At 34.4% G+C, this 13611-nt stretch overlaps 1 protein-coding gene across 1 annotated transcript; it reads right to left on the reverse strand.

Moving 5' to 3' along the window:
• Positions 1–5994: 5994 nt before the first annotated feature.
• Positions 5995–7153, reverse strand: LOC145087042 (BolA-like family protein). The gene is made up of 3 exons (XM_079024942.1): positions 6999–7153; positions 6446–6468; positions 5995–6358 (listed from the first exon to the last, which is right to left on the reverse strand). Exons 1-3 carry the CDS (start codon positions 7059–7061, stop codon positions 6148–6150), a joined length of 297 nt encoding a protein of 98 aa, XP_078881068.1. The 5' UTR covers positions 7062–7153; the 3' UTR covers positions 5995–6147.
• Between the last annotated feature and the right edge of the window lie 6458 nt (positions 7154–13611).

The raw sequence follows: 13611 nt of genomic DNA on the forward strand, positions 1-13611 counted from the left end.
AGAGTTGAAGCCTACTTACTTTGGTTACCTTTGGGGTCTAAAGTAATACCTTTTTGTTTTTGGTCACAAAGCAAATGATTAGTTTAACTTTAGTTGCAAAATATTATTAATTGTTGTTGTTTTTTTTTTTTTTTTTTTTTTTTTTGGAAAATATAATAAACAAACTACATTTTAGGCTAAGGGAGAAGGGAGTGGTTCCCATTGAACCTATTGAACCTAAACCCACATCAGCTTTTCTCTTTGATTTTTCTTCATCTTTCCGAACCCACAACACATAGAAATCCTATCTTTCTCAACCCATTCAATTAAAAAAATATACAAAATAATCAAGGTAAAATCTTAATTAGCAATAGAGTTACCGCCGGTACCACTCCCTCTTTGGCGTGTTGTTTAATTGGTTTCACGAACTCATTTCATCATCTCTCTCTCATTTTCTCTTGTATCATATGTTTTAAGACTTGTACCTTAGTTGTTTGGTATTTTTTTTTTAATTGAGTGAGTTGAAAAAGATAGGATGTCCGTGTGTTGTGGGTTCGGAAATATCAAGAAAAATCAAAGAGAAAAGCTGATGTGGCAGTGGGCTCAGTGGGAACGACTCCCTCCTCCCTAAAGGGTATGAGAAGTGTTTCACGCCTAGAAGCTGATGTGAAAGGACATTTCCATCAGTAAACATTGCCCCTAGTGCAAGTAGGTGTGGTCACGGAACTTCACAAGGTAGAGAGAAGAAACTATCTCGTTCTCTCTCTTCTTTCCCCACTTTTTTTCTTTTTTCTTCTTGGTATTTCCCTAGTGAACATCATTTTTATAGCTTTATGAAATGGTTTGATGATCAAGTGACTACCATTTCACTAGTAATCATATCGGATTGCCACATAGACGTTACATCAACTTTATCTCTCTTCTTTTATCTTTTATCAATTTCAACCCACTCCACAAGTAACACATTTTTTGAACCCTCCAAACCTTCACAACTTTGATTTAAAAAACATTTAAAAACATTTTATTAAAAAACACACAAATACAAATGAAATTAAAATCCTAAATATGAAAATTAAAAAATAAAAATAAACTAGTCATCTATAATAGACACTTAGGTACTCAATGTGATCTAGAAGATCCGATTAAAGGATGGTGGATTCCGGAATCACACAATTTTAGAATCATCTATGGATTTATTTCTACCTCAGTTGGGAGATCGGTATCATGCACCGGACATATAGCAACACCTTCGTCTTTCACTATCATATTGTGTAATAATAGGACACACATACGTTATAGCATTATAGAAAAATAAATAAATAATACTAAATAAATAAATAACAAAAGAAATAAACAAGAAATTTGAAAGTGGGTTCCCATTAAGATTCATGATACTACAAAGTGCAAAGTGCAAACATAGAAACCCTACAACAGTAGGAATTGGAACCGAAACTCAGGGGCTTCTTATGAAAAGAGTTGAAGCCTACTTTGGTTACATTCGGGGTCTAAAGTAATACCTTTTGTTTTTGGTCAAAAAGTAAATGATTAGTTTAACACTTCAACTTTAGCTGCAAAATAGTATTAGTTATTTTTAGGAAAATATAATAAGCAAACCATCTTAAAGTGGAGGGTGTCATTCTATCATAATCTTTTTACCAGATAGGCATTATCTCTCTTTTATTATTCCCAACCCATTACACAATATATATCTTTCTTAAGCCTCCGAACCCTAATATTATAAATAAAATCCTAAATATGAAAATTAAAATCATAAATCCGATAATTAAAAAGATAATAAAAACCAACTAGTCATCTAAAATAGGCACGTAGGCATGATAAAATGATCTAGAAGATCCAATTGAAGTCAGTGGTGGGTTCCGGAGTCGCGCACTTCCAGAGTCATATTATATCGTTACACCTTAAAACATCTACAAACCGTGCATGTAATGTCCCAAAAATACGAGCCAAAAATTTCATTTTTAAAATATATACTTAGTAAACATTAGAAATAAAATGTTCATTGATCATAGCATTTTATAAAAGTTATCGCATGTCTTGAGGAACATTTATAGAAAAAAACATAATATCGTCAGAGTACAAATTCCCAGGAGGATCTCATAGTGCGGAATACAAGGCATGTGTGTGATGGGCCGCTACCGCGCCAGCTCCTTCCCCTTCGAAGAAGAGGTACCTGAAACCAAAACAGAAAACTGTAAGCACGAAGCTTAGTGAGTTCCCCCATAATATCCCATACCATACAATCATATAGTGAACAACTAGGAGATACGGGCCTCGCCCACACTCGAGGAGATACGGGCCTCGCCCACACTCCGCTATCTAGAAGATACAAGCCTCGCCCACACTCCGCTATCTAGGAGATACGGGCCTCGCCCGCCCTCCACTACTAAACCATAACATACAAGTATCACACAGACAACGAGTATAACAATTCTACCACACTAGCATATAGCATCATCAGACACAACTAAGAGATACGGGCTCTGCCCACACTCCGATACTATCATATCGTTTATATGGTCCGGCCTTGGTGCCTTAGACCCGTTCCTACTGGAAGGAAACTCACCTCGAAAAGTAGCTAGTGGTCTACGTGGGAACTGATTGGCTTCTGCCACTGCTGCCTCGGAAATCCTCCGGCTGTAACTCCCACAAAACACTTAGTCAAATACTGCTAACCGTCCTCAGGGTAAAATGACCATTTACCCTTAACCAAACCAAGAGTCAAAGTCAAAGTCATCTTCTAGTTGACCCGACTCGACGAGTTGGCTCACCAACTCGTCGAGTCCCTACCCATTTGATTGACCATACTCCCGTCTCTACTCGTCGAGTTAGGCATTGACGATTAAAATGACCGACCCGACTCGCCGAGTTGGCTCACCAACTCGTCGAGTCCCTGCCCATTTGATTGACCATACTCCCGTCTCTACTCGTCGAGTTAGGCATTAACTCGACGAGTTTTCCTTCTGACCTAAAGTCCAAGTCCTTCATCCTACTCGCCGAGTTGTATGAACAACTCGTCGAGTTCGTCTTCATCCGAAGATCATGCTATGTTGAGACTCGCCAAGTGGTATGAACAACTCGCCGAGTCTGTTCTTGAGGCAAGAAGATTGCCTTGGACTCGCCGAGTCAGGGCATTGACTCGCCGAGTTCCTTCATGGGCGAGTCCGGCTTCCGACTCACTGAGTCACACCCCATAACTCACTACCCCACTCCGCAAACACGAAAAAGGGGGAAAACTCGGGGACTCGCGACTCGACTCACTGAGTCAGATGAACAACTCGCCGAGTCGTTTACATGCAAAAACTATATACTCGATTTTGCTCGAATCCAGCTCATGCCATACACAGATCTGGGTTTCTAGGGCCTGATTGACACGTAAAGTTTCCAACTTTACGTGTAAATAAACACCAATGAAGGTTTTAGGGCTCAAAATGCATTAAAAGAGTAGATCTAGGGCTTTCATGCAATATGGCTCCAAAAAGGCAGTAGATCTGAGCTCCTGAAGCTCACTCATGCCTAGATCTAAGGGTTAATCAACTTATTACAAACCCTAACTCGAAATCAAGCTTGGAAATGGCTTAAGAAGAACTTTAATGGAGCTACAAAGGAATATAAGCATGAAAACAAAGGGAAACTGAGTTATACCTCAAGGAAATCATTGAGATAACACAAGGATGTCTGGCCTCCTTCTTCTCTTCTAGATCTACTATTCTTTTCTCTCAAAATCTTCAAGAAACACACCAAAGCACTTCAATCTCTCAAGGAATAAGGGTTTGGACGGTGTGTGGAGCTCTTAGGGTGAAGGGGGCTAGGTTGGGGCGCATAAGGTTGGTTTAAATGAGGTGCAAACCCTTGAAATTTAGGGTTTCATCAGACAGCGGGGACTCGCCGAGTCGCCAACTTAAACGTGCTCCCAAACCCGTCTCTGCTCGGCGAGTCGGGCCTACAACTCGCTGAGTCCAAGGTCAAAATGCAAAATACTTAGATAAATTTTACGTACCAGGAACCAGGTGCTACAGTGCAGTTAGTCTTATTATATACTGTGTAGAATCTTATTATGGCTCCAACGACTATTTAGTACGCCAAAATTCCATTCCACGTCCTTTCTTGCTGTTTCTTGTGGTGCAACAAACAATTTTTTCTTGTCAGTAGCCAAATGCAAATGAACATTTTAATGTTTTTCCAAGTAGTTTCTCATTGAATAGTGGTGATTGGTATAGGACATTTAAATCATTATTGTAACATTCCAAAATTTAAGACCAAAAATTTTGTTTTTAATTAAGTGATTCATAAAAACGATAGTCTGAAAACATCAATAGTGTCATCCCATATCATAATCAAAAACCAATATCTCAATAACCAAAACATGTCATAAGAAAACAATCATCAGAGTACAACTCCCAAAGATCTCATGTGGGGAAAATCATAGTGTGATGTGATGCGATGATGCCGGCTCCTTTCCTTTCGAAGAAGTACCTAAAATCAAAACTAAAAAGCGTAAGCACGAAGCTTGGTGAGTTCCCCTATCATACCACATACCATACATTAAACATACTGCCTAGCATATCCGGGTGCTGGCCTACCCCTTTCGGTCTCTTTCAACCGGTAACCGCCGAGCATATCAGGGTGCTGGCCTACCTCTTCGTTTTCTTTTAACTGGTAACTGTCTAGCATATGTGGGTGCCAGCCTACCCCTTCGGTTTCTTTCAATCGGTTACAAGGTCTATATCACCCATATCACTACCACATAATATCCTAGCATATAAACACATAAATCACATACTGCCTAGCATATCTTGGGGCTGGCCTACCCCTTCGGTCTCTTTCGACCGGTTATGGGATGTACTTCACCCCTACCACTACTACGTAATAACATAGCATACAAGCACATAAAACTCAACAGATAGTGACATATCAAACAATTATCACAAAAACAATCATCTCTACTATAAAAAAACTACTAATGGGCCGACATTGGTGCCTTCGACCCACTCATACAGGGAAGGTAACTCACCTCAACCGTGTGTGCCGAAATGGTACTCCTTGGATGGCTCGGGACTCCTATCCCTAAAGCATAACAAGTCCCCTAGTTAGTTATTGGGCCCAAGTATGACTCCCTTATGGCCCAACTTCTAATTCATGTCCCAAGGCAAGGTCCCCTAGTCCTTGCCCTAATGGGTATTTTTCCCCAAGGTCCAATTCATAATCAATTTAAGGCCCAAGTCCATTACTTTAAGCTTTAAAGCCCAATAAGGCCCAAAAAGGCCCAACACCATAAATCCCAGTCTTAGGCCCAGAGGCCTTACTCCATAGTGGGCCATGAGGCCCAACAAATCTAGGCCTAATCACCTAAGGCCCAAAAACCATGTTAACTACTCTGCATGCATACGCGCGGCGTACCTGACACGTACGTCCGACGTACGCTGGCCTTCGCCTTGACCAGAAGCGGGAAACTGACCCGGAACGCACATCGTACTAGGGGGTAGGCCCAACGTTCCTGCCAGTCACCCTAAAATCCTTCTTTTGACTTATTCATTAAGTCCAAACGTCCAAAACATAGATCTAGGCTCCTAACAACGTCCATAACCATAAAGTTATGAACTTTATGTTTTTGCATGCATGGATGGGGATTAAGACACCTATCAAGTCCATAAGCTCACTTTGTGGCCATTTATCACTTGCATGGTTGGGGCTAAACCATCAAGATCTGATTTTTATGGTAGAAACCTTCTTCTAAATAGATCACAACCAAACTTTGCATTAGCAACAAAGTAATCTTGTATAAGCAACTCGAGAAAGCTACTGATAAAATGTTGTAGTTAATTGATGATTCAAAAGAAGATGAGTAAAGAGCTCGATTATTTTCATGAGTCCATTTGCTACGGAGATTTGAATCAGTATTATCTGAAAATTCATTGTGATAAAAAGGAAGGAAGAGAATTTTATTTCGTCATTTATCTAATATGCTTATTTGAATCTGAAATAACTCGTAAAATATGATGAAAATACCTAGCAAAACCCAAGATGTCACACACCATGTTACAGGCTACTTGTTATTACAATTTGTCAAACAAGACACATACATAAGCAAGAGATTACATGTGAAGGATAATATTATTGCAACCAAAATAGTACTATTGATTATTAATATTAAGCAGTAGTAGTAGGAGGAGGTTGAGAAGCTGCAGATTCTTGTTGCTTAATCTTCCATTGATCAGGAGTGAGAGCTTTGGTGATGGAAAGGGCATGAATGTCTTTCATCTCCTCCACCAGTGCCCCATTCACCATCCTATGCCTTTCCAACAATCTCTTCCCTTCAAATTCTTCACTCACAATCTCAACTTGGAAACTTGCACCACACCTGAAAACAACCACCACCATCACCAAATTCAACAACTGGTATGTGCAGAAATAATGGACTGCATTTGTTTTTTTATACCAAACTTACCCTCCGGATGTATCAATCACTTCCTGAAAATAAAAAATATTCAAATATCAATCATCAGAATAAAGAAACTTAAACCAATATGTGTGTTTCTACTTTCTAGCCAGAAAAAGAAAAGAAAGATAGAGGACTCTGGAATGTAATGACTTATTCCATTCTATTTCTGTCATTCCTTTCCATCCAACCAAACAGATCCTTAGTGGGTAGAAATTTTGATGCTTAATTGTTGTTCTTTAGTTACTTCCTTGGTTCAACCATAATCTCTTCATTTTCGTGATTTACGCTTAGGGTTTTCAGTTTTCAGGAGTGCAGTATCGCTTTGTTCTCATTTTAGGATCATTATTAGAAGTTGTTTTGGAAGCAAACCATGATGGATTGAAGAGATACGACATGCTCTACTGCAGTTTTCAAGATAAAACTAAAACAATTGGGAATCGAAGTAATTTCTTCACATACGCAGTTAGCAGTTGAAATCAGAAATGAAATACAATAAATATGCTACAAATTGATTGGTGTAATCCGAAGTGGATACATGTAAATTAAGGGGAGTGCTTACGATATGAGAAGGAGACAGTTTTGACCTAAGTGCCGACTCCACCTGCTCCTTTGACACCCCCATGACTCTTTCTCTCACGACCTTCAAGCTTTCTTGACGACGAGATGATATCAACAAATGGGCGTGAGAAGAGAATACAGGCGGCGTCTCAATTACGCGTTCTTTACTTAATTTTGTTGTATTTAAAAAAGATTAAATATTAAATGAAAATATAAACGTAAAATTTTTAACATACAACTTTAAAATAAGAAATAAAAATGTATTTATTGCAATTTAATATGATATTTAATACTTTATATATATAATTATATGAATTTTATTTTAAAAATTAAAACAAACTAAAAATTAACAAGTAAATAATATTTATTTCAAAAATTTTATAAAATGACAAGTGTTAAAATTCATGCGAGATTGACATGTGGTAAAAAAACATTTATTTATTAAGAAGGATAAAGGAGTATATCGAGTTTTACATGTATAGATTAATTTGTTCTAATAAAGAAATAATTTAGGAAAGTGATGATATTTTCGAAGAGCAGACTCCTATTTAGGATTGGTTAATTGGAGCTGAGATCGGGTTTGATATACTTTTAGAAAAAATTTGTGGGTTTAGTTACGAGGATGGTAAACATAATACCTGCCCCGATTACCCGAAACCGATACCGAAACTGAAATCCGTAACCTAAAATCGTTCATGTGAACTATTTGAAGATAATTTCTTGAGATAACTTTCTATTTTATTTGTAGTGCTAGTGTTTTTGTCATTTCTTTATTCATAGAACTTAGAGTACTAGTGATATTTGTTGGAATCTTGTAGAGCTAACTTTTTTTGGGGGGATGGAAGAAGGTCATACGCGTATTCATTGGGTGAAATGGGACGTGATCTTAAATCCAAGGTTGCAGAACTCGTTACTCGGTACCTGTTCAGCCGACTACCGAGTAGCGAGTACCCGGGAGTACTCGGGGAGTACTCGGATTCGATAATTCATGTAGAAATATTTTTAGGGAAATTATATATGTTAAAATCATAAGTTGATTGAAATATATAACAAAATTAGATACATGTGAATATACAAAAGCTAAAAAAACACATAATGGTCTCACTTCGTGAATAATTACTGAAAATTTAAGATATATATGTAGTAATAATCACATGTGTGTGTTCAATAATAAATCATTAAGTATATTATACATATTAATCACCGAGTTGACCATGTTTTACAACATTACTCAGTTCAGTAAAGGGGTCGATTGGGGAGTACTCAGGATTTTGTAACCCGCCTTGGTAAGGGGGCGAGTAGCGAGTACTCGGAGGAGTAATCGGCAGCCTCGATGGAAACAGGCGATGGTCAGGAAGTTGTTTAAGTAGAGATCAAAATGACTTTGATATTGGTAGCCTGGATGCTTTCAATCTTGCTCTTTTGTACAAGTGGAAATGACGGTTTTTTAATGAAACAAGTTCTTTACGAGTGAAAGTTATTAAGGGGTTGTATGGAGATTCGAGGGCCTTGTTAGGTGGGTCTGGGCCCTATGGAGGTGGGGTTGGGAGAAAATTGCGGCCTCTATTAATCAACTCCATGATCGGGATGTGGTTGATAAAAATGCTATGTCTATTGTCTTAGGTGATGGGTCTATTGCGAGATTCTGGGAGGATGCTTGGTGTAGTGGAGTCATGTTCAAATCTGAGTTTCACAGATTGTATGCCCTCTCTTCTCAAAGATGGTAAAGTTTGTGATTTTTGGGATTTTATGGGTTGGAGTTTTTCCTGGCGTAGGCCAGTTAGTGGTGGGGATGAATCTCTGCAATTAGATAATCTTTTGTCTATTTTGTCCTCGGTGGTGTTGTCTGCTACCCTACATAAGTGATCTTGGGATCTTGATCCCAATGGGTGTTTCTCGGTTAAGTCGGTCAGGAGATAGATTGACGAAGCTACCCTTCCAGCGGAGGGAATTGGTACTAAATGGAATTCTTATGTGCCTTTAAAAGTTAATATATTTTTTGGCGCCTTCTACTATAGAGATTACCTCTTAGAATGCTTCTGGTGGAAAGAGGTGTAAAGTTGGATTCTATTCTCTGCCCTGTTTGTCAAAATGCTCAAGAGGATGTGGCTCATTTATTCTTTTATTGCGACTTGGGTTGTCAAAATTGGAGTAGAGTCGGTTTGTGGTTGGATTTGTCGATTCCAGTTTTTGTGGATCGGTTTCAATTTATTAACTGGATTGATATTTCGTAGGTGACAAGTAGGGATCGACTGGTCCTGGAGACGGTGTGCTTGACGGTGCTTTGGGTTATATGATCCTATAGGAACACGGTTATTTTTTGCCCTTCTAAGTGCAAAAAACAGTTTTTGTTTGATAGTATTTTAGATTTATCTTTTCGTTGGTTCACCTATAGGGACAAGAAGGCTTCAAATAATTGGAATACATGGTTGCATAATCAATTGTTGCCTTAATTTTGTATTCTTTGCTAGCCTCTAGCTAGCTTCGTTTTTGAGTTATATGTTATGCTGTTGTTCTAAAAAAAAGTATTAATGATATTATTATTGTTTTTTTTCGCCGCTAGTAACCACTTACAAGTATGTCTCTCTTAATGGTCTTATACGTTATCAAAATTATTATGGATCTGAATTTATGCTTACATCACTAAGTCTATAATGGTTTTGTATTCTCTTTGCATTAAAATTATTCTTATTTTGAATGTTAAACGGGGATCTTCGTTTCCCCGTTGGAATACACGCAGACCCAATAGTGTTTTGTAAACGGGTACCCGTTGGGAATCGGGTCGGGGATGGATTAGTTTTCATTGTCAATTTTTTAAAAGTATTTTAACCAAAAGTGAGTAACCGAGTATGGTGAAAATTTTGGCTGAAACCTTACCAAAAACCAAATATATTTTAGATAGTTAAAACTGTATCGTTCGGTTTTATGTTTGGTACACTTTGTCATTCTAACTGCAATTCGGTTTTATTTTATCGTTTTGATTCTTAAAATGCAATAGCTATAATGAGGGTTTTACATTGGCAGTTTAAAAAACCCAAAACCAATGGATCAATAGTAATATATCTTTGGGCTTATAATAAGTCAAATGTAAAACAACTTTAACGTAGCTAGTGGCTAGAATGCTAAAAGAATAAAATAATGTTACTAGTTCTTTTATTTTTATTTTTAAAGTTTTTATTTTTCAGTTTTGATCTTAATTTTTTTTATTTGTGATATAAATTACTTATGAAAATTATAACAATTAAAATATATTTAAAACACAATACATTTATATATTTTGCATCAAATATTATATATCAAAAACAAAAAAATATATTGTCAAAGATGATGAATAAAGACTTCAAAAATCAAAAATAGACAATAAATATATGATGAAAGTAGTATAATTTTAATTAAAAATATATTTGAGAAGACTTAAAATAATATTTTCGTGACTATAAGTCTTAAAAAATAAATTTATGTTTATGTAGGGACTTAAACTGATAGTGAAATTCCACTTCTTCATTTTTTTAGTCAATTATATTTGAAAAAAAAAAACATAAAAAGAATAATATATTTTATAAATATTAAATATGTAGTATATATTATTTAACTATTTAAAAACTCATACGATACATTTTTTGGTATGTGGTTTTTAGGAATGGTACGGTACAGTTTTTCGATGTTTTATATAAAAAAACTACACCGCACCGTAAATATTCGATTTTTATAAAATACAAAATCACCATATCGGTATTGGTTTTTGAGTGTCTGTTTTTTTGTTTTGTCTTTTTTTTTTTTAATTTTTTTTTTAGTTTTTGTTTTGTTTTTTTTTTCAATTTATAGTTTGAGTTTTGTTCACCCCTATCTTTAACCATATACAAATAAATACTCTTTAATTACGACTAGGGAAAATAGCACAAAAGTCATTAAGTTTATATCAAAATTCTAATTTAACACTGTGTTTTTCAAAATTTTACAATTCCGACAATTTGACTGGTCAACATAATTGCTTGGTGATGTGACATGATTACATGACATGCTGAGGTGTCTAAATTAAGGGTATTCATCGGTTCAAATCCAATCGATCCAATGCAGTCATCCATTGGATTTTGCATTTTATCAACCGACCCACTCCAATTTAATATAAAAACTGATCCGATCTTATCCAATTAATGTTTGGATTGGATCGGTTTTATCCATTTGATATTTTTTTTGTTGTTTTAATCCATTGACTATACATTATCTAATCAATTTTAATCCCTTTCTATTGAATAACCAAATATAACTATGATAAGTAAAAATAAAATCGCAAATAATTACGCTAAATAAGACTATCAAAGTTGCATTAACTTTAAGCTTTCAACATAATTTTTTATTGAATATTTAATAATAGTAATTGGATTTGGATAATAATGTTGAATATTAATTGGATTAAATTGGATTATATTGGTTCGGTTATCAATTGGATTTTCAGGATAATCCAATAACCGATCCAATCCAATTAGATTTTGAAATTTCGCGTCCGATATCCAATCCAATCGACCGGTTTGTAATTGGATCAGTTAATTTTTGCACACCTCTAGTCTAAATTGAATTTCGTTCCACAAAAGACACTAATTTATCATTTTTTTTCAATGTTGACACTAAGGCCCCGTTTGATAGTTGCTGACTGAGAAATGTCTGTCTGAGTAAGAAATTATGACTGAGTAAGAAATCATGATGTTTAATTGTACATTTGACTGAACGTACTGACTAATGCAAAATGACTATTTTACCCTGATGCGCTATTCATTTTTATGCAATATAATAATAATAATAATAATAATAATAATAATAATAATAATAATAATAATAATAACAACAACAACAAAGATAATAAAGATAATAATAATAATAAAGATAATAATAATAATAATAACAAAGATAATAAAGATAATAATAATAATAATAATAATAATAATAATAATAATAATAACCAGCGTTACACATTATATAAAATATTTGAGCAAATATAACAAAAAAAACCTTCTAGTGTAGTGGAAATGGTGTGGCTTTGTGAATGTAAGGTTTTCGATTCTTATTGCCTTCTTTTTATTTGCTATGCACTAAATTTTTAAGGGTAGAATTGGAAAGTCTTTATTCATAGCTGAGTGTCTAACTTGACGGTGAGATGCATATCAAATAGGGCCTAAGTTTTAATTATTATTATTATTATTACTATTATTTTTTTTTTTCAGATTTGGCATTATTTTTTTTGTTCAAAAGCGAACATTATTTTTTCCAATTTTGTTTCATATTGAATATTTTCCATTTGAAACTGTATAAATATAAATTTATTACATTTTAAAACATATATATTTTTTTATTTGAAAACCACATGTCTGTATAAATATAATTACTTTTTTTACAATCAAACGATAAAATATTATGTATAAATATGTATTAGTTATATAAAAAATCGTATTTTACATTAAATACGCTACTGTAAAATGAGTTCGGATGTTTGAAGGCGTGCAATCATTTAAGACCCAAATGCCAGTGTAACCCGTGAAAATTTTACATCTCATATCCTATTTATAATATTATTAGGAACATATTGAATCTCATTGTGTGACTCCTGAATGCTATCATGACTTAATCTTGAATGTCCATTTAATTGTTGAATGACATTTTAATTATTTTGGAGGTATGTAATTAGTATGTCCATTAACAATATTGAAAATCATATTTTTTAACATAATTTTTCAAAAATATTTATGAAGGACAAATATCGCCATTATTACATTTATTTTAGTATTCTCATTAAACTTTGATATTTTGTTTATATTTTTTACATCTTCGATGCTTTAAACGAATGTTAGATGCGACATCAATATATATCTAATAGAATTATTTAATTGTAAAAAATCTCATATTTATACAAAAATGTGGTTTTTAAATGAAAAAATATATTTATATGGTTTCAGTGTAATAAAAAAAAAGTTTATATCAAATGAAAAATGTTCAACAGTGAACACAATTGAAAAAAAAATGATGTTTGATTTGGACCAAAAGATATAATGTCAAAATTGACAAAAAAATTAAAAATCTAATGTCAAAATTGAAAATAATGAAAATTTAGTGTTTTTTTTTTTTGTAAAAAAAATTAATTTTTACACGTCAACAGGTATTGTCTATATGCGACGTCATCAAACAACCAGGTTGACCGATCAAGTGATTATGATTGTAACAAATTGGAAAACACTGTCAAATTTGAGATAAAAAAAAACACAATGTCAATTTAAAATTTTGATGTAAACTTTGTGATTTTATGCTATTTTCCCTTGATTTTTTAGGTCATGTGCTAAGAGTAAAACCGAGTCCCTAATATATTATTTTGATATATAAACAAGACATTAATACTAGGATAAAATTCAACACCTAATACACCGTCCCAAATTATATTAATAACTATGATTAAAAACAATTTTTATTTTTGTCAACGACGAAACTACAACAGTATTCATTAGATTTCAAAGTGTTTTGCGACAAGATAATATGTCATTCATTTCGCCGCCAAGTTCGTTGCTAATTTCATCGATGATCTTGTTGATGTAGGCCTTTAGCGGCGAATTTCCAACGGAACTTCCATT

Source organism: Lactuca serriola, chromosome 2 (genome assembly GCF_051521515.1).
Source record: "Lactuca serriola cultivar US96UC23 chromosome 2, Lser_US96UC23_V15, whole genome shotgun sequence".
Taxonomy (NCBI): domain Eukaryota; kingdom Viridiplantae; phylum Streptophyta; class Magnoliopsida; order Asterales; family Asteraceae; genus Lactuca; species Lactuca serriola.